Below are 25,372 nucleotides of genomic sequence, written 5' to 3' on the forward strand. Positions count from 1 at the left end.
CTTGATACACAGCTCAAAATAAGCATAACTGTAACCCCTTTAGGACCAACCAAGTTTTGGTGGAGACATTTTAATTTTCCTCCCCACTATAAAGTTCTTATTTTTATTTCAATCAACATAGCTGTATGTGGGCTTGTTTTTCAAGGGTTGTATTTTTTTACAGCACCAATTAGGGTTCCATAATATATTGTAAAACTGTAAAGAAAAATAAATTCTATGAGGGGTGGGATGGGATAAAAACACAATTCTGCCAATGTTTTTTTAGTTTAGTTTTAGTGCATTGTATATGCTGTAACAATGACATCATAACCTTATTCAGTACGATTATGGTGAAAGCTAAATGTTACTGTTTGTTTTTATTTAAAACTTTGCTTTGTGTCACTATCTTCTGATTAGCAAACTTTATAAAATCTTTCCATCTACTGAAATGTGTGAGAGCAGGGCCCGTTTCTTTTTTTATGTGTTTGTGTGTTGGGGGCGGGGGGGGGGGGGGGGGGGTAGGTGTAGACTTTATTGGTAGTATGCCTCAAATTGCAGGGACCCTGGCAATCTTGGACAGCAGGGGACTGACGAGAGGACGGAAGCTGGAGCACTATGCAAACAACAGTTGCAGTGGAGATGACTTTCTTGGTGATCATGTGACTGGTCAGACCCTGCACAGACCTAACAGTGACAACTAGGGCAGTTGTGTGGCCACAATTATACTGGAAAAGTATAGTGTAAAAAAATAAATAAATAAAAAAAAGGTCTTTGCTGACCTCTTAATTAAGAGCCATAAATAATAATAAAAAAGTTAAGAAGAATGCACAAAAAATAACCCATACCCCCAAAAAATGTTCCCTGCTCTAATTTATGTTTTATTGCTAGCCAAGTCCAGATTACCCAATATTGGACATGTAATATTTCCAAATTTTGTTTATTCAAATAAAAAATAAATAAAAAAATAAATATATCTACTTTCGAGTAATACTGTATTACTCAAAGGGTGAAATCTGCAAAATGAATTGACATTCTGTGCTTTCAAAATTCATACCACAGGTCAATCTGAATGTGGAGATTTTCAAGTGTAGATGGGATTTTTAAAATCTTATGAATTTAGCTAGTACTGTATTATGCTGCAGATTTTTCACATACAAATCCACATATAATATGCAACGTGTACATGTGGTCCAAGCCAAAATAAAAAGCTTAATTTGTGTATAAAAATAATATGCAAAGAAACCTGCTTTAAAAAATAATAATCTGTTAGGGCTCGTTCACACGAACGTTTTTTGCGTTCTATATACGGAACCATTCATTTTAATGGTTCCACGAAAAAAAAAAAAAAAACGGAATGTACTCTGTAGGCAAAAGATAGAACATGTCCTATTATTGTCTTCCGTATCCGTTCCATTTCTTCTGAACCATCTATTGAAAATGTTATGCCCAGCCCAATTTTTTCTATTACTGTATATGCCATATGGAAAAACGGAACCTGAAACCCTACTGAAAAATATAAAACCGGAACGGATACGGGAAAAACGGCCAGCAAAACACTGAAAATGCCATACGGTCGTGTGAACGAGCCCTTAAACTAACACCAGGCTGTGTCTGGTCATGAAGACTGAAATGATTCTGGTCCTGAACTAGTTAATATTTTTTATATTCTTAAAAACTTTATTAACCCTTTTTTAAAATACTTTGTCTAGCGGAGTATATGAGTTTAACACACACTCCTTAGTCTAGGTTCACATCACCATTTTGTTCAATAAAAAACAGATCCTTTATTTTGTGCATCCGTTATGCTCAATTATGCTCATTTTGCATCAATTTTAGCCATTTCTGTCTGAGATCGGTTATTTTAGATGAAAAAAAAAATGTACTTCATCCTGGATGTTTTTTTCCTGTCTAAAATAATGGATCTCCTAGGAAATGGGTAAAATGGATGTGAAATGAGCATAACTGATGCACAAAGTTTTTTTTTTCTTTACTGTTTATTGTTCTTCTGAAGGGTCAGAAGATTGGAAAACAAAACTGTGCGGTGAACCCGGCCTAACATACCAGTATATAGTAAGCCCCCATGCTCCCTCTAGTGGAGGCTGCAGGCTTCTAGCATGCTGATTTTGAAATCTACCTTTAGGGCATCAGATATATGAAAGCAACATGAAAAAAATAGTCAACATAGAAATGTGGATCTAGAAAAGCATAATAATAAAAAAGTAAAGATTCACTTATAAGGGTTTTGTACTTTTAAAGAACTTCCAGGACTTCAAGGGAATCTGTCACCAGTTTTAGGCCTCTTTCAGACGGGAAATAAAAAATAATTTCTTAATCCACTTGATCGCGCAGCCCGACATCTCTTCTGTCTTCTGTGCTGTGTGCAGGAAAAGGACCTGTGGTGACGTCACTCCGGTCATCACATGGTCCATCACATGATCTTTTACCATGGTGATGGATCATGTGATGACCGGAGTGATGTCACCACAGGTCCTTTTCCTGCACACAACACAGAAGACAGACAGAAAAGATGCCGGCTGCGCGAGCAAGTGGATTAAGGGGAGTTAAATTATTTTTAAATTTTTTTTAACCCCTCCAGCGCTATTGTACTATGATTCAGAATTCGATTATTTTCCCTTATAACCATGTTAGGCTACTTTCACACCTGCGTTTAGGTGTGGATCCGTCTGGTATCTGCACAGACGGATCCGCACCTATAATGCAAACGCTTAGATCCGTTCAGAAGATTTATTTATTTATTTTTGTTCATGATAATGCAAACGGATCCGTTTTGACTTTACATTGAAAGTCAATGGGGGACGGATCTGTTTGAAAATGGAGCCATATTGTGTCAACTTGAAATGGATCCGTCCCCGTTGACTTACATCGTAAGTCTGGACGGATCTGTTTGCCTCCGCACGGCCAGGTGGACACCCGAACAGCGTTCGGGTGTCCGCCTGCTGAGCGGAGCGGAGGACAAACTGTGCCAGACTGATGCATTCTGAGCGGATCCGCATCCACTCAGAATGCATTCGGGCCGTACGGATCCTTTCGGGGCCGCTTGTGAGAGCCTTCAACCGGAACTCACAAGCGGAGCCCCGAACGCTAGTGTGAAAGTAGCCTTATAAGGGAAAATAATAATGATCAGGTCTCCATCCCGATCGTCTCCTAGCAACCGTGCGTGAAAATCGCACCACATCCGCACTTGCTTGCGATTTTCACGCAGCCCTATTCACTTCTATGGGGCCTGCGTGGAAAACGCACAATATAGAGCATGCTGCGATTTTCACACAACGCACAAGTGATGCGTGAAAATCACCGCTCATGTGCACAGCCCCATAGAAATGAATGGGTCCGGATTCAGTGCGGGTGCAATGCGTTCACTTCACGCATTGCACCCGCGCAGAAATCTCGCCCGTGTGAAAGGGGCCCTTATGCTGCCCTCACCTTTAAATCCTCCAGCGCATGCCAATGAGTCCCCATATTCATGAGCTCACAGCTCTCTCCTCCCACCTGCCTCTAACAGGTTTTATTCCATATGAATCAGCAGCAGGTGGGCAGGGAAAGGCGTGAGCTCATGGATATGAGGACTCATTGGCATGCGCTGGAGCTATTCAGTATAAGATTTTGGGAAAAAGGCTGGGACAACTAAAGAAAGTAACCCAGCATTTTGCTAAGGAGAACTGTCACTACTTTATGTTGCCTTTAGGCCTCTTGCACACGACCGTATGGCTTTTTCAGTATTTTGCAGTCCGCAAAAAATACGGATGACGTCTGTGTGCATTCCGTTTTTTGCGGAACAGAACAGCTGGCCCCTGATAGAACAGTACTATCCTTGTCCGTTATGCGGACAATAATAGGACATGTTCGATCTTTGAACGGAATGGAAAAACAGAAAATGGAAAGCATACGGAGTACATTTTTATTTTTTTGCAGACCCATTGAAATAAATTGTCCGTATACGGACCGTATATGGAACAAAAAAATAAATGAACTTAAAGGAAAAAAAAAAAAAAACGTTTGTGTGCAAGAGGCCTTAATCAGGACATCATAAAACGGGTGACAGGTTTCCTTTAACTATTGATGACCTATACTTTGGATTGAGAACAGGAAAGGACCCGCACTCACAAAATTGTCTGCAAAAGGTTCTTTTTTATTATCACATAATCCTGTGACGCGTTTTGACACTCGAAGGTGTCTTTATCAAACATTGCTGTTTGATAGACACCTGCGAGTGTCGAAACACGTCACAGGATTATGTGACAATAAACAAGAACCTTTTGCAGACAACTTACAGTGAGTGCCGGTCCTTTCTTGTTCTTGTCTTGTGGGATGCCAATCCTAAAACGCGAGCACCATGAATTATTTACCTGCAGTGCCGACCTATTGGACTTACTATACTTTGGATTAATCATCAATATCTGATCAGTTTGGGTCAACTGACAGCAATGTCTGCACACTGCTGTGGAATATATAAGCTCGATATAAGTACTGTAACTATAATAATACCAGACAAAGCATACATGTAGTAAATCTTTGGAAGGGCTGCAATAGGCTATGCATATACAGTAGTAACATTTCTGGGCTACCTTGATTATGACACAACCCCTTTTCCTAGAAATAAAGTCTCCACATTTCTGTTTCAGAACGCTGAGAAGATTCATATTTGACACTGCTGAACTTCACACGGATTGCCTAAAGACGACTGCAGCAGCTTATTATCTTCACTTACTTAATTCCACATATTCAGCACTTGTATCAAGTAGATACTCTACAGTCTACATAGTTTAAAGGGGTTGTCCCTCGAAATATATTCTATAGTTTTAAAACCAGCACCTGGCTCTGAATACTTTTGCATTTAATCACATATAATTAAAAATTTAGCATAGCCAATGAGTTATTCAATAAAATGGATCTGTATAGCGCCACCTGCTGTTTGTTCTTTTTCTTATTTATTTGACCTGCTCACTGAGAAGGCCACATATGTTCAGTTTCCTCCTTCACCTGCCTCCTGAGCTGTGATAGGCAGAGCTGAGACACGCCCCCTTAGCTGCAGCAGGAAAAAACACTCCCGCGGGCCGGCGGGTGACCACGGAGCGCGAGTAATAGCAAGCTCTTCACTTACGCTCTGTCACATGACACAAATTAATCTTTGATGCAAAAATTTTTATTTGATGATTTTTTTTTGTGTCAAGTTACTCGTTTGAATCGAGTAATTGTTGCAGCCCTAAACATATACTTACACCATATGCATAAAAGCAGGTTGTGATAACTGTACTGTGCTCCCAATTCTCACTCATTCTTAAAGGGTTACTCCAGTTTCATACATTTTTTTTTTCTGTACCCAAACGCTGCATAGTTTTAACCCATACATGTTTTTCATGCCTGCATCCTGGCAGGATATTTAGATTTGGAACTTCCTGTTGGGTTTTCTAACCAACCCTAGCATGCTTTGCTCTGTAATGATTCTGAGGGCTTGCTCCACCTGCCACACGGTTACAACCACCTGCAGTAGTTACAACCTCTATACTCCCCCTCCTTGTTAGTTTGGCGAAGTAAGCCTTTGAAAAATTACAGAGTTTGGTTAGAAAACTCAATAGAAATCTAAAAAAAAAAAAAAAAAAAAAAAAAAAAAAAGGAAGTTCTGCAAGAAAACATCCTGAACAGAAGCTGAGAAAAGGGGAAAGAAAGTGCTGACAAGAAGAAGAAGAAAAAAAAAAGGACAAAAATATGCAGTGCTTGAGGGTGCTCTGGGCACATTTAAAAAAATAACTATGAAACAGGAGAAGCCCTTTAACCCTTTCCCTACAAAGACAGCAGCAGCAGCCAAGGAAGAATCTCAGACTGTGTAGGCCTGGTTTTAAAGTTGACAAAGCTTTAAAACAAGAGCCAGATAGCAGTGCTTGACAAGATACAATACACAGAGACGTTAGAACCAGCTCTTACTCCTGACCTGATTTTTATAGGTTGTATTTCTCGATGTAGGGTAGCTAGCAGCCCTTCCCACTCCAGCCAGCTATGTTATCAGCCAGCATGGAGAAGGAGAGGGGGTCCAGTCGGGGAGGTTGCAGGAGAGGTACAGATCCTGTATAACAGTACATGGGTGGAGGACAACATGGACTTCTGCTCATGTTATCAATCCCCCTTCCGCTATCAATCAGAAAGCCCCCTATAACATATTTGGGGGAGGGGGGCTATTTTCCCCATAAAAGGAGTGCGTAGATGAGCACCTTATCATCTAATCAACCCTCTGTACGTAGTGTATGGATGCCATGACCCAGACGTTTACCAGCATCTAGATCACAGCACCAAATACCACAGACACACAATCATCAATAAAACTTACAATATACACTGTCCCTATCCCATCCGTACCCGATACTTAGAGTAAAATATGCTGAGAATTTCTCTAGCGATACACACCACAGTAACAGCGATAACTATTACAAGATAAGAATATCTCATTTCTGACAGATGGAAATGATTTTCATCAGTCAGAAAATACATTTTTGCTCACGGTCACCATAACCCAATAGTTTCACACAACTAAGCTCTCAAGGGGAACTAGCTTTCCTTATAGAGATTCAGTAGCGGCAGGATGTAGACAGATGAGTGTCTCTCATTTGGCTGATATCTTTCAAGGCTCCTAGATTCCAGATATACCCCAGACCAGACGGATTAATGGGCTGGACATTGATTTATGGCTGTATTACACCAACAGATTATTTGACCAATTTCTGTCCAGTCAGACCAATAGTTGGTGCGTGTATAACAAAAGATCTGTGCGTGTAAACGGTCAGAATATCTGTCAGAGAATGTAATACAGCCCTTACAGGGTAGCTACCTATAGGTGGCACTAGAGCAGGGATCAGCAACCTTCGGCACGCCAGCTGCTGAGAAACTACAACTCCCAGCATGCATCTTGCTCCCCTGTTCTTCTAACTCTCATAAGTGAGCAGAGCATTCTGAGAGTTGTAGTTTTAGATCAGCTGCAGTGCTAGAGGTTGCTGATCCCTGCACTAGAGATAGTTTTCTTCCTTCTGGAGGACAGCTAGCTAATTTGCCCATTATTGATCTGAAATCTAGTGAATGAGCATGAAGCTACATATCAGCAGAAAGCCACGTAAGGAGGAGTTTGTATTAATGGTTATTTTCTTGTACAGGTCATATGACTCAAAACAATGTCGTAATGACATGTAACCGAGAAAGCAGATGCGTGTGTAGTGATGGACACAAAGTCAACACCATTCTTGTAGTTAAATAGAATTTTAATGACATACATCCCATGTTGACATGATCACAATAAAAAAAAAATAATCCCCAGAGCATCAAATTTTTGGCAACGTTCCCGGTCAACCACTATTATATAAAACCACTATTTCTATGCAAAAGAAGTCAGAAAAGACAGGAGGACAATAACTGCGCACAATGCAACAGGACCTACAGAAACAGCAATGTCTGCACACAGCCCTGCCTTATACAGCTCTAATATTGGAGACGAACTGCTGTCCGTTTCCGAGGTCAACCAGCAGAACATTAAAGGGGTTATCCTGAAAATATTATTTATCCTCAGGATAGGTCATCAATACAGTGGTCTCTCAAGTTACAATATTAAAGGGAACCTGTCACCGGGATTTTGTGTATAGACCTGAGGACATGGGTTGCTAGATGGCCGCTAGCACATCCACAATACCCAGTCCCCATAGCTCTGTGTGCTTTTATTGTGTAAAAAAAAACGATTTGATACATATGCAAATTAACCTGAGATGTGTCCTGTACGTGAGATGAGTCAGGGACAGGACTCGTCTCAGGTTAATTTGCATATGTATAAAATAGTTTTTTCCCCCCAATAAAAGCACACAGAGCTATGGGGACTGGGTATTGCGGATGTGCTAGCGGCCATACACAAAATCCAAGATAAGAGAAAATTAAGAGATAAGAAAAATAAGCAGATAACTAAGGCGGATAAAAACAAGTCCTTACACATAACAGTCAGGACTAGCTGTTAACTAGCAACTAATGCAACTATTTCATCAGAGAAGTGGCCTTGATTGGTTGGATCAGAGTCTAGTTTCAACTTACGATGGGTCCTGAAAGATCAATGTATGCTGAGGCCATTGTAATCTTGAGGGATCACTGTATCAGATCGGTGGGTGTCTGACTCCCAGGACCCCCGGCTTCAGCTGCTAGAAGAGGCCAGGCACTCCATGAGCACCACAGTCTCCTCCTAGGCATGCGACGTCACCGTACATCGGTCACATGGACTAGTTGCAGCTCAGCCCCACTGAAGAGAATCTGAGCTGCTCAGACCCACTGAAGAGAATCTGAGTTCTTGCAGAACTGAGCTGAGCTGCAAAACCAAGAACAGCCGCTACACCATGTACGGTGCTGCGTTTGGTGAGATGATGGGAGTCTGCAGAGCTACAGCGAGCGTGGCGACTCCCTAAAGCAGCTGATAGATGGCATTTAAAGGGGTTATCCAGGAAATGATAACCTATGTAAATGGAGAACGGTTTCATGTACTGTGTTGCTTCTTTAGTTCATAAGCTATTACTTCTTAGCCCAATTTTGTACATCATATTTACATGATCTGGATTTCCTGTGTCCATGGATATAGGGAAGGATATCCTTGAAATGGATATCAAGGATTGTTGTGACCTAACAAAACACACATTACAAGAGCCCGGAACCACAGTATGAAACTTATACAAGGAGCTGCTGGTATCATTCAAATGTTTCTGGGTATATCCAGAATAATTAGAGAAATTTGGGTCAAGATTTTTCACTTTAATGGGACTAAGCTGCACCTACTGTAGGTTACTGGCCTAGGGTAAGCTGGGAGAAAGCAGCGGAGCTCAATAGAGTGCTGCTGCCTCATCAAATAGCGTATCAGTGGGCGTCCCGGGTGTCACCTCACCGATCAGAAACTATCCAAAGGATAGGTCATCAATATAAAAAAAGTCTGAAAACTCCTTTAATAATCTTCAAAGAAACCTTCCCAGGACAGGAAGATGGAAGTAATCAACCTTCTGTGTAGTGTTTTATGTACACATTACAAATACCACAATTACCCTGTAAAGAATAAAGATATCACTATATGCCTCAAAGTTTTTACCAATTTGTGCAATCCCCCATCCTGCCACAAAAAATATTGTGCTGCAATAATTCCCCCCCTCTTTCATGCAAGTAATAGGAACCAACTACGCCAACCACAAACATATTTATGAATAAAATCTTGATGGCATATGAGCGAGGACTAGAGGTCATGGGAAACACAGTTAGCTGCGGTTGCCTCGTAGTTTGCACTTTTTATTTGGTGTGTGACAATATCCCTGATAAGGCTTCTTTAGAGTTTTCACTATATTAATAATTCATCAGCAGCCCAGCTATAGAGAATAGGACAGCTTTTACAAAATCATTACACAACCTGGTTAGCGAGCATTCACACGACAATATGTATTTTGTGGTCTGCTAAAACCACAAAAAATACGGATGATGTCCTTATGACAATAGTGTTGCATCAGTCTTTTGTGGACCCATTGTAATGCCTATTCTTGTCTGCAAAACGGACAAAGATAGAACATGTTCTATCTTTTTTGTGGGACTGCGGAACGGACATACAGATGAGAACAGCACACAGCGTGCTGTCCAGATTTTCTGCAGCCCCATTGAAATGAATGGGTCCAAATAAGATCTGCAGATCGGATGCGGACCAAAAACACGGTCGTGTGAATGGAGCATTAAGGAGAGTAATCAAGGGAAAACTGAACGACCATTCCTGCGATCACTCGTTCCCGTGTAAATGTACTGCTGATCACCTGATGAATGATCGAAACACATGTTCATCGGGAGATCCTGTGGTTTGTGCAGGCCCTCCAACCATGTAGCTTAATGAAGTAATTTCTATAAATATTAGAGTATTACGGTAATTTATTTTATAATGTGGCCTCATTAAAGTTATGATATGCATGAGCCCTGACCAGTTACACAGAGACTAGCGGAGACGAGAATTCATATGGGCTGTTGGATTTTATCTAAATACTGTAGTGTACATGCTTTCTTTGTCTTCATTATACCTGAAGAAAGACTAATTCATTGATCTGAAACTTAAGGAAAATAAAACCAATTTTTGGTTGTTTCACCATTTTGCTAAAGATCACATTAAAGAAACACTATTAGAAACACGGATATTATGGGTTATGACAAGCGTAGGACCCGAACATAGGGATTCCGTATACATTTGTTGTACGCCTCCCCATCAGGCCTTTCAGCAGCCATAACAACCCATTCATTTTGCCTGGAGTGCTCCTTTCAGATTTAATATGGCACAGGGGTTTGCAATTTGCACCATTATTTTAAATGCAAAAATGGGATCTCCATACTACAAGATACCTATCCTCAGAACAGGTCATCAATATCATATCAGTGGAGGTCCGACACCAGTACCCTCAACGATCTGTGGTTTTGCGCGGCTGCAGCAGTGGAAACTGTACAGTGTACAAGCTGGAAGCAGATATTTCTGTACACTGTGTAGTGGCCTTGCCAGGGGTACTGCAGCTGCGCTCCCATTTATGTAAGAGAGAGTGTACAGAGCCTTCTGCTTCAGCTCATATACTGCATAGTTTCCATTGCCCTTGATGCCTGAAACAGCTGATCGGTGGGGGTGCCAGGAGTCAGATTGATGAGCTATCTGGAGGCCCAGACAAACCCCTTCTGCCTCATTTCTGTTCCAGCAGTCAGTGGCGTAGGGATAGCCATAGCAACCATAGCAGTGGCTATGGGGCCCTACGCCACTGGGGGCCCGTCCCGGACTGCATTCATTTTTTTATTTTATTTTTTACACAGCCGGGCAGCCAGGTGGGCGGGGCTTGGGCGGGCCGAGGCTGTAGTGGGCGGGGCTTGGGTGGGCCGCGGCTCGGGCCTGGCTGGGGGGAAGCCAAGGAAGCAGAGGAGTAGTCAGGTCAGGACTGGAGTAGGCGGGTCCGAGGCGCACTGCTGCACGAGCAGAACATGAGGTAGGCCAGTGAAGGGGGGATCTGTGGAGGACACTGGGGGGGGATCTGTGGAGGACACTGAAAGGGAGGGGGGGGGATCTGTGGAGGACACTGAAAGGGAGGGGGGGGATCTGTGGAGGACACTGAAAGGGAGGGGGGGGGGGATCTGTGGAGGACACTGAAAGGGAGGGGGGGATCTGTGGAGGACACTGAAAGGGAGGGGGAGGATCTGTGGAGGACACTGAAAGGGAGGGGGGGATCTGTGGAGGACACTGAAGGAGGGATCTGTGGAGGACACTGAAGGGGGGATCTGTGGAGGACACTGAAGGGGGGATCTGTGGAGGACACTGAAGGGGGGATCTGTGGAGGACACTGAAGGGGGGATCTGTGGAGGACACTGAAGGGGGGGATCTGTGGAGGACACTGAAGGGGGATCTGTGGAGGACACTGAAGAGGGGATCTGTGGACGACACTAAAGGGGGGATCTGTGGACGACACTAAAGGGGGGATCTGTGGACGACACTAAAGGGGGGATCTGTGGACGACACTAAAGGGGGGATCTGTGGACGACACTAAAGGGGGGATCTGTGGACGACACTAAAGGGGGGATCTGTGGACGACACTAAAGGGGGGATCTGTGGACGACACTAAAGGGGGGATCTGTGGACGACACTAAAGGGGGGATCTGTGGAGAACACTAAAGGGGGGATCTGTGGATGACACTGAAGGGGGGGGGAATCTGTGGACGACACTTAAGGGGGGATCTGTGGACGACACTTGGGGGGGATGTTGGGGTGGGAGGTCCTGGAGGGGTGTTTGGGTGGGAGCTCTGGAAGGGGTGGGAGGTCCAATAGGTATGTGGGGTGGGAGATACGGGAGGGGGGGCCCATAATTTTTTTTGCTATGGGGCCCAGTCATTTCTAGCTACGCCCCTGAGCAGAGAGGTTAATAATCAAATCCGGAGTCTGAAAGCACCTATTCTGGCACAGGGGTAATTTTCTGAGCATACAGACCAGCATTAAAACAGGAGCAATGGTTCAAGACTTGCAACAAGCACGATATGTGGCCAAAAAAGACGTTTTATTTCTCCGGTAGGTGAATAGGTGGTATAATAATGTCTAACCACCTGAATGTAGAACTACTAGCTGTGAGTTCATCTAATGTACAAGTATGAAAATGGTTCAGTACCTTACAACTTACTTTTACCAGTCTTCGAAGTCTGCAGCTTCTCTGCTCCAGTGTCCCATGACAACACTTCCAGGATGTATTCTCATGGTTCAGTGTCATCACAGGAACAACAAGCTCTCCCTGCAACTGCTGTGTCCTCTCCACTTTGATTGATGAGGCCAGGCAGTGTAAACGTGATCATCCTGGCCCTGACTTCTCCTAAAGTAGAGGGCATAGCAGTTGCAGACAGAGCTGAGCCTCTAGGAGCAAAGGCAAAGCCCCCGTTGCTCCTAGAGGCTCACTTGAACATATTTAAACTTCATCTTTCTCAGAAACAGGTCAGTCAGTTTCATAAGTACAAAATTTTCTGACAGATGCCCTTTAATATTTTTATTCCAATATGTTTTAAAAAGATAACCAATTACTCTTACCAGTAATTTGTTTTGCCGTACCCTCCACAACGGCACTGGTATGAGTTTGAACCCGCCTCCCAAGGGCAGGAAACAACTGCGGAAGCCAAAATAAAAAGACACCTCCTCCAACCTTAATAACAGAGAACCGAAGATAATTATAACAAAAGACCATCATACATACAAACGGTGAACCGGAATCACAAAATGTGGAAAAAGTGTTGTTTTTTTAAGGGGGTGGGGGGAAACCCCAGTGCCATTGTGGAGGCTACGTGAAATCAAATTACCGGTATGAGTAATTGTCATCTTTCCCTAACGCCTCCACACCGGCACTGGTAGGAGATTCTCAGAAGAGAGATTTTTAGGGAGGGACCATGGCCGAAAGGACTTTTCGTCCAAATGCCAGATCCTGGTTGGCCAAACATCCAGTTTATAGTGTTTGAAAAAGGTCATGGGGTTAGACCATGTGGCAGGTTTACATATTTGATCTACAGAGGCAGATCACCTCTCAGCCCAAGAGGCGGACAAAACCCTAGTGGAATGAGCCTTCAATCCTAAGGGAGGGGAAACATTTCTTTCCTTGTAACACAGAATGATAGTCATTTTGATCCATCTGGCTATAGAAGCCTTAGAGCAGGGGTGCACAACGTTTCCTGGTTGGGGGCCACATTGTCAGACTGAACCAATGACGAGGACCGAAATTAAAATTTAAAGATGTATTAACAACAGAAATATTGTACTTATGGCATATTGAACACACATTATATACCATTAATGTCTAGTTACACTTCCAGGACTCCCATCTAATGGGAAAAATACATAAAAAATACATGTGAGCAGCCACAAGACATAGGCATACATGTCTGTTACCAGAGGGTTGGGGCCGCACAGAATGGTATCAAGGGCCACATGTGGCCCCCGGGCCGCAGGTTGTGCACCCCTGCCTTAGAGGCTCCAAGACCATTATTTTTTCCCTGAAATTGGAGAAAGAGATTATCTAACTTCCTAAAGGATTCTGTGGCCCTAAGGTACCCTATTAGGAAACGTCTGACGTCCAAATGATTAAACAACTTTTCCTGCTCCGAAGAAGGAGAAGCGCAAAAGGATGATAAGACTATCTCCTGTTGACAATGAAATCAGAAAATACCTTTGTAAGAAAAGCTGTTGAGAGCTTAAGAATTACTCTATTATCTAAAATAGTGCGATAAGGATGATTACATGAAAGGGCCTGGATTTCCCCCACCCTCCTGGCCGTAGTGATAGCGTTAAAGGGTTTCTACCACTTTGATTTCACATAATTAGGTGTCTGACACTAGCGATCCGCTAGTGTCTGCTCTGCCAAACTATCCTGCTATAATAGCTTTTGGGGCAGCCGTTTACCTAAAAAAAGAACTTATATTGATATGTAAATGACCCTCTAGGTGCTATGGGGGCGTCATTAGCACCTAGAGGATCGGTCTACCTTCTCAAGATGCTGCCGCCCAGCGCCTCCCTCCAGCCCGCCCATCTGCTTCAGAATGCATCAAACAGACGACTTCACGCTCATGCGCCGTGCGCGGCTGTATTCGGCGCATGCGCAGTGAATGTCCGACCGCTTCCCTGCTCAGACATCTCCACTGCGCCTGCACCGATGACGTCATAGTGCTCCATCGGCGCAGGCGCAGTGGAGATGTCTGAGCAGGGAAGCGGTCGGACATTCACTGCGCATGCGCCGAATACAGCCGCGCACGGCGCATGCGCGTGAAGTCGTCCGTTTGATGCATTCTGAAGCAGATGGGCGGGCTGGAGGGAGGCGCTGGGCGGCGGCATCTTGAGAAGGTAGACCGATCCTCTAGGTGCTAATGACGCCCCCATAGCACCTAAACTCCTAGAGGATCATTTACATATCAATATAATTTTTTTTTTTAGGTAAACGGCTGCCCCAAAAGCTATTATAGCAGGATAGTTTGGCAGAGCAGACACTAGCGGATCGCTAGTGTCTGACACCTAATTATGTGAAATCAAAGTGGTAGAAACCCTTTAAGGAAAGTAATTTTTATGGTCAATAATTTTAGGGAGATTTCTTAAAGAGGCTCAAAGGGTATGGACATTAGGGCCGAGAGAACCAAACTGAGGTCCCAGGGGAAAACTTTAACAAAGAAGGAGGGAAGTAACCTACTAGTACCCTTGAGGAATCTACCAACTAATGGGATTTCGGCCACCTTGATATCCAAAATGGCACTGAGGGCAGAGACCTGAACTTTTAAAGTGCTGGTTCTAAGCCCCTTGTCAAACCCTGCCTGTATGAAATCTAAAATCAGGCCTACATCCAAATCACTTTGAGGATCACAGCGATCACCCGCAAATAACAAGAAGGCATTCCAAGTTCTCCGATATATTTTTGAAGTAGTCTGTTTTCTACTATATAACAAGGTAGAAATTACCTCCTCAGAAAACACTCTCTTTCTTAACAGGCCCCTTTCAGTTTCTAAGCTGCTATGTGAAAATGCTGTACATTGGGATAGAGGGCAGGACCCTGATGTAGTAGGTCTGAATTTTGGGGTAGGAACTAAGGTTTCTCTGTCGCCAGGTTTTGAAGCAAGGGAAACCAAGACCTTTTCGGCCAATAAGGAGCAATCACTTGTGCCCCTTCTTCTCGTTCATCAGGGTCTTTGCAATCAGGGAGAATGGTGGAAACGCGTAGAGATGTCCCCTGGGCCATGTTAGTGAGAGGGCATCCACCTAAGTTTTCTTCTCCTTGGGGCAGATGGAGTAGAATTTTTCTATCTTCCTGTTCTGTCTCGATGTGAACAGATCTAATATCAGAAGTCCCCACTTTTCTGTGATCTGATGGAAAATCCTCAGACGTTTTTTTCACCTCTTAAGTGGACTGCTGAAATGGACTTTAGGTCGTCCTCTCCCCATATAAATATTTTTCTTGTGATGGCCGCTAAGGATTTGCTCCTTGTTCTCCCCTCCCACTGTCATCACATTGTCGGACAACACCTAGACGTGGTGGTGTTGGATAGCTGGTTTCAAGTCTAAGAAGGCTTGGAAGACCGCTGCCAATTCTCTCAGTTTTAACGAGGCTGAAGACATCTGCGGGCTCCATGTCTCCTATACCATCTGCTGCTGAGTATAAGCTCCCCATCCTTTGCTGCTGGCGTCGTTGGTGACTGTAATTAGATCCCTTGCAATGAAGTAACAGAGCCAGGGGGCACACCAAATAGTATACGGAGTGCAAGGGGCGGTGAAAAAGAACATTAAACAATATCACCTGACCCAAGAGAGAGTCACCAGAACCACCCCATAGATGCACATCCGACAATAAATTAGTATAAAAAAAAATATATATGGAGTAATAAGTAGAGTTCAAATAACATTCACCCGTGCAGCAACAAATCAATAAACGCCATGTACAGACGAAGCATCACCGGAAACCGGAAGTAGGAAGTCCACATAGTTAGCAGGTGGAACGCATGTGCGTTCCACCTGTCAAATCGCAGCCATACATTAGAAATAGCAGGGGATCCGATGGCACCATACACTCTATTGACATAAAGTAGGCACATGTATAAAGAACAATATTATTATTGATAGGAGCCCCAATGTAGAAGCAGACACACAGCAGAGTGTCCGAATATGCAGCACTCCGGTACCGAATGTGAGGAGCACATGACCGGAAGCCGGATGCCGCAATGGACCGCATGGTGGTGGAGCGCACGGTCCGCTCGTTTCACGGAGGAGGGAAAGGAGGAGGGATGGAGCGAGAGGGAGGACCTGGGCAATGTCTGAAACAGAGGGAAAATACACAAGGACCTATTGAATGGGGGGCAAAGTCATGAATACACTCAATGTATTACACCATATTATTCTACGATAGAGTGGGGGTCGACATGATGTGGTGATGTCATGCCTGAGACGGGGGCATGTTGTTAGACATATCCAATTGCAATAGTAAATAGATAAGGATATGGATAATAATAATGAGTATGAGTGAATATTAAATAAAGGAAAATAAGCCATAATGAAATCAATAAAAAATATTAATAATAAAAAATATAATGAATAAAAATAAAATATAAAAAGTACATAATAAAAAAATGTGAAAATGATAATCAAATATAATAGTAATAATACATAAAAAGAAATGATAATGATGACAGTGATAAGTATACAAGAAATGTAGCAGCCGAGCCGGATGCAGGCTGTGTGAAGAGCTCTGCTGCTGACCGAGCCCTTATGAGCATATTATAGCGATTTTCAGAGCACAAGATGGGAAAAATCGGCAAGGATAAGCCTAAAGAAACACCTGGGAAGCTGAGGGCTGCTTCAAATCAAAGCGATCTGGACAGATTTGTGAGGAAGACCGAAGTGAGGTCTGAATCCAAGATGGCGACCGCGCGCCGAGCGGCAGTGACTGCAGGTAAAGACGCTGACTCAGAGGGGGAGAGAGACAGCGTTACAGAGGAGACAACTTCTGCAGATGACTTACCTCTGTCCAGAGTCTTTATGAGAGACCTCCTGCATGACGCTTTGGAGCCCCTCAGACAGGATCTATCTGAAATTAAACAGGATATGCATCAGCTTAGTGCCAGAGTGGAAGCACTTGAGTCTGGTCAGCAATCCCTCATTGAGTTTGGGGAGCAAGCGGCAGCTAATATGGACAATGCTCAAGCCCATGTTAACTATCTTTATGCCCTTGTGGAGGACCAAGACAATAGGGGAAGAAGGAACAATATAAGACTCAAAGGGGTCCCAGAATCTGTTCCCATTGAATCCCTGAAGCACGAGGTGGTGCAATTTTTCTCCCGCCTTATACCAGAGTGTCCTCTAGAAGGCCTGGAGATGGACAGAATCCATAGGGCATTGCGGCCTATTCCGAAACCACAAGACCCGCCTAGGGATGTTATTTGCCGCATGACCAGCTTCATAGCAAAGGAGCAAATCCTCGCTGCAGCGAGAAATAACAAAACAGCGGACATTGAAGGTTCCGTCATTACACTTTACCAGGACCTTTCACCCATGACTCTCAGGAAGAGAAGGCACCTGAAGCCTCTCCTGGACATTCTACAGCAGAAAAAGCTAACATATCGCTGGCTTCACCCTTTCGGATTACTTATCAACACACCGATTAAAAAGCAAGTTATCCGGTCGCATGCTGATTTACAGAGGGTGTGTGAGGTTCTGGACATTAAAGATCTGGACGTTCAGGACTGGTGCCCTGCACAGAATATGGCCTCGCTACCTTCTCTGCCCATCAGAGATTCCTGGCAGGAAGGAACAAATAGAAGGCAGAAATAAAAGAAAGCCCAGGGACGACTACTCAGCTGAAGACAGTTTTATATGGACGGTCAAGGAACGTCATCTAAAGGAAATATATCTAGCGACCTATTTATATTAGGTCATATGTTCTGATGTTAAATGTGTAGTAGAGATATATGTTATGTTGCGGTCAAGACAGGTTATAGAAGGTTTCTGTGCCATTATACTTGATCCACCCCTATCTCTAGTCGACGGTATATGCATCTGATGTTCTTTAGGGCTTTTACAAATGTTGCTCACCTTAACTGATAAGGTCTCTTTCATAATTTGAAAGTTAACTTCTATGTAGAGTTGCACTGGTTAATCATATAGTTTACTGTCTATTGAGCAAAGGGCGACTCCTAGTGGCGATAGAAATAATTACGATGTTTTCATAGCAAGCCATCCTGCATACCACTCAGGTTTCCTAGGTTGCTCAATTTAGTTGGATATAATTCCCATGTCAGCTAGCTCAAGTAGGGACTCGGTCCACATGTGGTAGACCCACTCCCTACCTCAGATGTCTCGCATATGGAGACTCTATGTTAACTGTATCACTGTAACTAACCGTTACTACTGTTTTTTCTTTTTTTGTTATAGGTCCTCCCTCTTTTACCCTCTTTCTTCCCTCCCCCCCTCCTATTGTAGTAAACGCTACTGCCACTGGACTAAGGTAGGGTCTACAGTTTCCGTCCTACATATAGTTGGGTATGGCTAGCCTACAGATCTGTACGTATAATGTAAGGGGCTTAAATGCACCTTCAAAAAGGAGCCAAGTGTGTCAATATCTACATAAAATGAGAGTACAAGTAGCTTTGCTACAGGAAACCCATTTCCGTTCAAATCATGTACCTAGGCTGTCTCATTTGCTTTATAGCCAGTGGTATCATAGCACCTCTCCATCCACGGCCACCAAGGGGGTTAGTATTGCCATCCATAAAAATACTCCATTTATTCTTCAAGACACCTTGGTGGACGGGGATGGGAGGTATGTATTTGTGAAAGGTTTGATCGGGCCCCAATTATTCACTTTCTGCAACATATATGTACCTAACATTGCGCAGACAACGTGGATTTTAGATAACATAAAAAAACTTGAGAATTTTGCTGAAGGCATTGTCGTGCTAGGCGGCGATTTTAATGTTGCGTTGGTCCCCAGCCTGGACTCATCCACGGGAACCTCTTCCATGTCTAAATCTTCGCTTTGTAAGATAAGGCAAGCTCTCTCTCAACAGGGACTGATAGATGTTTGGAGAGTGATGCATGCTAGTGAGAAAGATTATACCTATTTCTCTTCTGCTCACCGCTCTTACCAGAGACTAGATTATGTCTTCTTTAATATGCCAGCACTCCAATATTGTGTCTCGTCCAAGATTGGGAATATTCTTCTGTCAGATCATGCCCCGGTTTTCATCACATGTTCCATTCCCAACATGCCAAAAACGGAATATAAGTGGAGGCTGAATGAAACTTTATTAAACAACTCCAGTGTCCCAAAATTAGCAGATCTGATTGAGGAATATTTCACCTTGAATGACTCGGCAGATATAACAAAAGCGATATTATGGGAGGCTCATAAATCTGTTGTAAGGGGTCATCTGATTGCCTTGGGAGCTCACGTAAAAAAACAAAAATTAAAGAGAATACAGGAACTCACCTCTGATATTTCCAGACTGGAACTGCAACATAGACGTACATTGACAGACGATACTTTGGCACACCTGGACACCCTAAGGTCAGAATTAAAAAATATACTAAATGCTAATACTGCAAAGTTGTTCCTATCCACTCAATATAAATATTACGCACACGGAAACAAGGCCACAAAAGTCCTCATGTCTCAAATTAAAAAAAGGAAAATGAAGTCCTACATTTCTCATATTAAATCCCAAAACTCGCAGGATGTATATAAAACGGAATTGATAGCTGAACAGTTCTGCAAATACTACAGTGATTTATATAACCTGCAAGCAAATCAAACCCCGTCTCAAATTAGTGAAAAGACAATATTAATCCAAAAATGGTTAGACACCCTTAATCTCCCCACTTTAACTGAGGAACAAACAGCGAAATTATCCTCCCCTTATACCTTGGCGGAATTGACCATGGCATTAAGGAGTTCTCCATTAAACAAGAGCCCTGGGCCAGATGGCCTTTCAGTCTTTTATTACTCCACTTTTAAAGAAATCCTACTACCGCGACTATTGGCAGTTTGCAATGATGCAGGGGAGGGGAAACCATTCACCAGAGATATGTTAGCTGCGCAAATATCCATCATCCCTAAACCTAACAAAGACCACTCTCTCTGCTCCAATTACAGACCAATATCGCTCCTCAACAATGATCTGAAATTGTATGCAAAAATGCTTGCTAACAGATTAAAACTCTACTTACCGGAACTTATCTCAGCTGAACAGGTAGGATTTATTCCTGGGAGAGAAGGGAAAAATAACATAGTCAGGGTCATAAATCTTATACAGCTAGCCACTAAATCTAATTCTCCATTAGTTATTTTAAGTATGGACGCTGAGAAAGCGTTTGACAGGGTTGATTGGCTCTTTATGACTCAAACGCTGTCAAAATTTGGAATCCCAGATGTGTTCATACGGGGGGTTATGGCAATGTACAGCACTCCAACAGCACGCATCCTGGTGAATGGTACCTTGTCCCCTGTATTCGCGATCTCTAATGGAACGCGCCAAGGATGCCCCCTTTCACCCCTATTGTTCGTATTGGTCATAGAAACGCTTCTCCAATCGTTCAGACAAAATGCTGAAATAGAAGGCATAAAATTGGGTAGGGTTGTACACCAATCGGCCGCCTTCGCTGATGATGTTCTCTTATTCATCACCAACCCAGTCCGAGCTTTTCCAGCAATTATGTCTACTCTTCAAACTTACCACTTGCTATCCAACTTCTCAGTGAATTTATCAAAATCCACAGTGCTAAATGTGTCCCTGAAGGCGAAAACTATGGCTTTATTAAAGAAAACCACCCCATTCCAGTGGACCAATGAATCCATAGTTTTCTTGGGTATAACTTTGACCCCAAATTTTTCGAACTTGTTTCGGGATAACTTCCAACCACTGCCAAAACGTATAGAGGATCTTCTGGGTTCTTGGGATATACCATTTGTTTCATGGTTCGGGCGAAGAACACTAATTAAAACAATACTGCTGCCCACAGTTCTATACTACCTACAAGCATTGCTGATTCCGATCCCCAAAGCTTATTTTGTAAAACTGCAGGGAATTCTGTCCAAGTTCCTCTGGTGTGGAAAGAGAGCTAGATTACCTCTCACTCTCATGGTGCAACACCCTAGAAATGGGGGTTTGGGTATCCCAGATCTGTATACATATCATAAAGCAGTGATTGCACTTAGATGCCTAGAGTGGTTGAGACCCTATGCAGAGCGATTAGATCTGAATACAGAGGAGAATATGCTAAATCTCCCACTTCACTCTCTCATTTTTTTGGATCATTCCCCAAAACACGCCAGATTACAAACGTGTAGCAGCATCACTAAATACGCTTTGGACATATGGAAAGATTCCAAATGGACACAACATCTACTGTCTAATTACCTCATTCTAATGCAGGTGCGGGATGTACTCTGCCACTCCTCGACCCAGTTTTGGGAAACTGTATCGGACAGAGCCAAAGCTATTACCACTCCGGTTTTGGCGTTATGCCCAAATAATGATGTCCCAAATTTTGAAGATCTGAAAAACCACCCGACAGTGGCATGCCTATCGGACTTCCAGAAAGCACATTTTCTTCATTCCATGAGATCCCATCTTAAAAACTTAAGTGCCCCTTTAGAAAACTCCCTTTTTGAAAAAATGGCTCTGCAATTAAAGAACTCAAAGGGTAAGATATCTAAATTGTATAGCCTGCTAACCGCCTTATCCCGCCCAGACAAGTTTCCTTTCATATCCAAGTGGGAGAGTGAGTTAAGTATTCAGTTTTCAGCAAAAGAATTGCATTGTGTATTAATGGCTCCTCATGGAGTGTCCAGGTGTGTCAAACTACAAGAGAATAGCTATAAGGTACTCACTCAATGGTATTATACACCACAAAGAATTAATCGCATGTTCCCTGAATGCAGCCCGAACTGTTGGAGATGTGGACAGGAGATAGGCAATCATAGCCATTTATGGTGGAAGTGTACAAAGATTACCCCCTATTGGCAGAAAATATGTAAAGTCTTGTCTGAGATATGTAGGATACCATTCCCGGTCTCTCCGAAAGTTTGCCTCTTTGGGGTGTTCGGGGATCTCAGGTGTCCTAGAGACACGCGAAAGTTGAGCCAAATTTTACTGGCGGCCTCCAGATTACTCGTTGCAGTTTATTGGAAAAAAACGGAGATTCCCCCATTAAAACAATGGGTCGCCAGATGTGACCAGTTGTACCGCCTTGAGCAGATAGCTCACTGGGAAGCCCGAACACCGCACAGATTTGAATTGATATGGAAACCTTGGAAAGACTATAGAGGTTTCTCGATCTGACCTGTACAGCTGTAGGGTTATCGCAAATATTGACGGTAGCACAACAACTAGTATTTGGTAATAGTCCATCCATGTGGCAATATGGGGATTTTTCTCTCCCCCCCCCTCCCGACCCCCTCCTCCCCTCTGACCCTCCTATGTTCTTGTCTCCCCCCTTATTGTTTGTTATTATGTGTTTTTTGCACTTTATCATATGACAGTACTGTCTCAAATGCATTCTTGTATTTGCGCCTATGAAGGCAAACTAAGATTGTACGTCTTACTGTTGTAAAACCAATAAAAATAATAAAAAAAAAATAAAAAAAAAGTATACAAGAAATGTATACACATCCTGTGTACAGAATATTAAAACACAATTAGGTGACTATATGCATGAATGTTATGGCCATAACAACAATGATATAAACCCCTACAGGATATACTGATGAGATAATCATAAAAATTATATATATATCAAAAATATATAAAGGATTAAAGAGTGTCATGATGAGGACCCTGTTCTCAGGTCCAGCCGTGTATCCAACCTGAAAAGGAAAATTGTGTAAAAAAGGCGAAAATACGCTAATGTGGGAAAGACCACAAGTGTGAAAGTGAAAAGAGTAGTGAAAAGAAATGTACACCATCATGTGTGAAGAAAAATGAAAAGTGAAGAGGACCTGTAGGAAATAAATAAATAAATTAACAAATAAATACATGCAAAAACAACTGGATCAAAAGATCCACATATACCACTGGGTCAACCAATAGTACCTAATTCTGCGGAATCTGTAATCACAGAATTAGACCCCCATATCTGCATTAGATTACCAACATCAATCGACTGCTGACAAAACAACTCATCAATATGTATACGGGTTAGCCGGCACCATAGGTGCCCAACCCTAGTAAGGTAATTGAACCCACTCTATAATAACCACCATGACTCAGTATTCATAGATAAGGGTTAACCACCCAATTACATAAGGTTCAAATATAAAACCCCAGAATTTAGTTGTAAAAGCCTGTGAACGTAAGTTCTTCATTTAGTCCCTGTGGGGCCACCCTGTCCAAATTGAAAATCCATTTAGATTCCAAGCGTAGTAGTTGGGAAGAAGATGACCCTCCCCTCACATTGGTGCATGCCATGTCAAGGCCAGCAATCCTAAGTCCAGAGGTGATACATTGGTGGCAATCCAAAAAGTGCGCAGCAACTGAAGTCAGCAGTTTCTTAGCCTGGGTCCGATCTCGACGGGCCAAGGCAATGTTAGATAGATGCTGTTGAATACGTTTTCGTAACTCCAGACCAGTCTGGCCCACATATATTTTTCCACATTCGCAGATGAGTGCATAGATAACATTCCGAGTCTGGCAATTGATGTAGTGACCCAAAGGAATTACAGCCGGATGCCAATTTGTCTCGTAGATTTGGGGCTCTCCGTGCAACGATCTTGGGACTTAAGTTGACATAGCCACTCAGTTTAGGGTCCGCCAATAGGAGGTGCCAATGTGCATTCAGTATTGTATACAAATCACGCCATTGGTTGTTGTATTTGGTGATAAGGTGGACTTGAGTGTTTCGAAGGCTTGGATTTTGGTTTCAGCAATTCCAGGTGATCTGCCACTTTTGCAGTTTCAAATGCCCCTGAGATTACCTTCCTGGGATAACCCTGTGCACGGAATCTAGTGGTCAGATCACAGACGGCCTCCTTGAAGTCAGAAGTGGTAGTGCAGTTGCGGCGTAATCTCAAAAATTGTCCCTTAGGGATCCCTTTACGTAGGTGGGCCGGATGAAAACTGTCAAAGTGTAACAGGCTGTTAGTGGCCGTTTCCTTACTAAATAGTGATGTTCGTATACCCTGATCATCCAAGTTCAGTCGTAGGTCCAGAAAGTCAGCAGTGGTGTCCAAGATCCAAAAATGTATGATGCGCCGGATCCCCAGAAGTTGATTTTTGAAGAAAATATTGAGTGACTTGTATCCCATCACCATGCGCGATATTCGAGTAAAGAGACTCTACGTCACACGTGAGTATCATGGTACCCGGGGGAAGTCGGATCTCTTGTAGACCTTGTACCAACTGCATGGAGTCCCTGAGATGTGACCGGAGACCCAAGACAAATGGCTTGGGGAGCATGTAGAAAGTCGAGGTGGTAGGAAATTTAACTTCCATAAACTCTTTTTCTTTTTTGGTGATAATATTGAGTTGCCATGCAGAGGTCAGACGTCTGTCCAGTTTCTTCTTGAAAGTTATAGTGGGGTCTCCTTTGTCAGCCTCCTTGATGATAAAAGCTGCATTATTCTGCAAATTCTGGATTGCCACCAGTCTGCCTTGGTCAAATTTTTGTTGTGAATTTTATTTACTTGGAGTTTCCTAATCTCCGCCACCATGACCTGTTTCACATTCATTCTCCTTCAATAAATCCATAAGGTCCATGAAAACACCCCTTTCATCCTCCGGTAACTGTTGTACCAAAGATGGTTGAGCATATAATGCTCTAAAACAAAGTTGTCAGAACAGATCTCTCCATTTGCGTAAGTGGGTGTGCTGAGAGATTGATAATTCTTAAGGCATCCTCCTCATTCGTTAGTGTGTTGCTCAGTAGAGGCTCCCGTTAGTGTTGGGGTCGTCGTTTGCGAGTGGCAGGATAATGGTTGTTGCCTCTCTGCTGTACATATGTTCTCTTTCTGGGATTTACGTAATCCTCGCCTGGGACGCCTTCGTCGCTTGTCTCGGATAAAAAAACATCACTAGTGTTGCTATTAAAGCCAATAGAGTTAGATGTCATGTGGTCACTGCGTTTACTGGGGATATTGGTGTTCATATGGCCCCGACCCATATTGCGTGGGTTTCCGGCATGTTTCCATTTATATGCCTGATTGCATTCAAAATCTGATGTATCCCTCTGAAATTTTCTCATTTTTTTATTATGTACTTTTTATATTTTATTTTTATTCATTATATTTTTTATTATTAATATATTTTATTGATTTCATTATGGCTTATTTTCCTTTATTTAATATTCACTCATACTCATTATTATTATCCATATCCTTAT

At 43.0% G+C, this 25,372-nt stretch overlaps 1 protein-coding gene across 1 annotated transcript in view; it reads left to right on the forward strand.

Annotated features, from left to right (window-relative positions):
• Positions 1-4,836, forward strand: part of LOC122941505 (deoxynucleoside triphosphate triphosphohydrolase SAMHD1-like) — a 205,411-nt gene extending 200,575 nt beyond the window's left edge. Inside the window, exon 15 of the mRNA XM_044298819.1 lies at positions 4,623-4,836. Within this exon, the coding sequence (XP_044154754.1) occupies positions 4,623-4,630 (8 nt within the window). The 3' untranslated portion in view covers positions 4,631-4,836. The remainder of the gene's footprint in view (positions 1-4,622) is intronic.
• Positions 4,837-25,372: the final 20,536 nt, after the last annotated feature.

This window comes from Bufo gargarizans, chromosome 6 (genome assembly GCF_014858855.1).
Source record: "Bufo gargarizans isolate SCDJY-AF-19 chromosome 6, ASM1485885v1, whole genome shotgun sequence".
Classification (NCBI taxonomy): domain Eukaryota; kingdom Metazoa; phylum Chordata; class Amphibia; order Anura; family Bufonidae; genus Bufo; species Bufo gargarizans.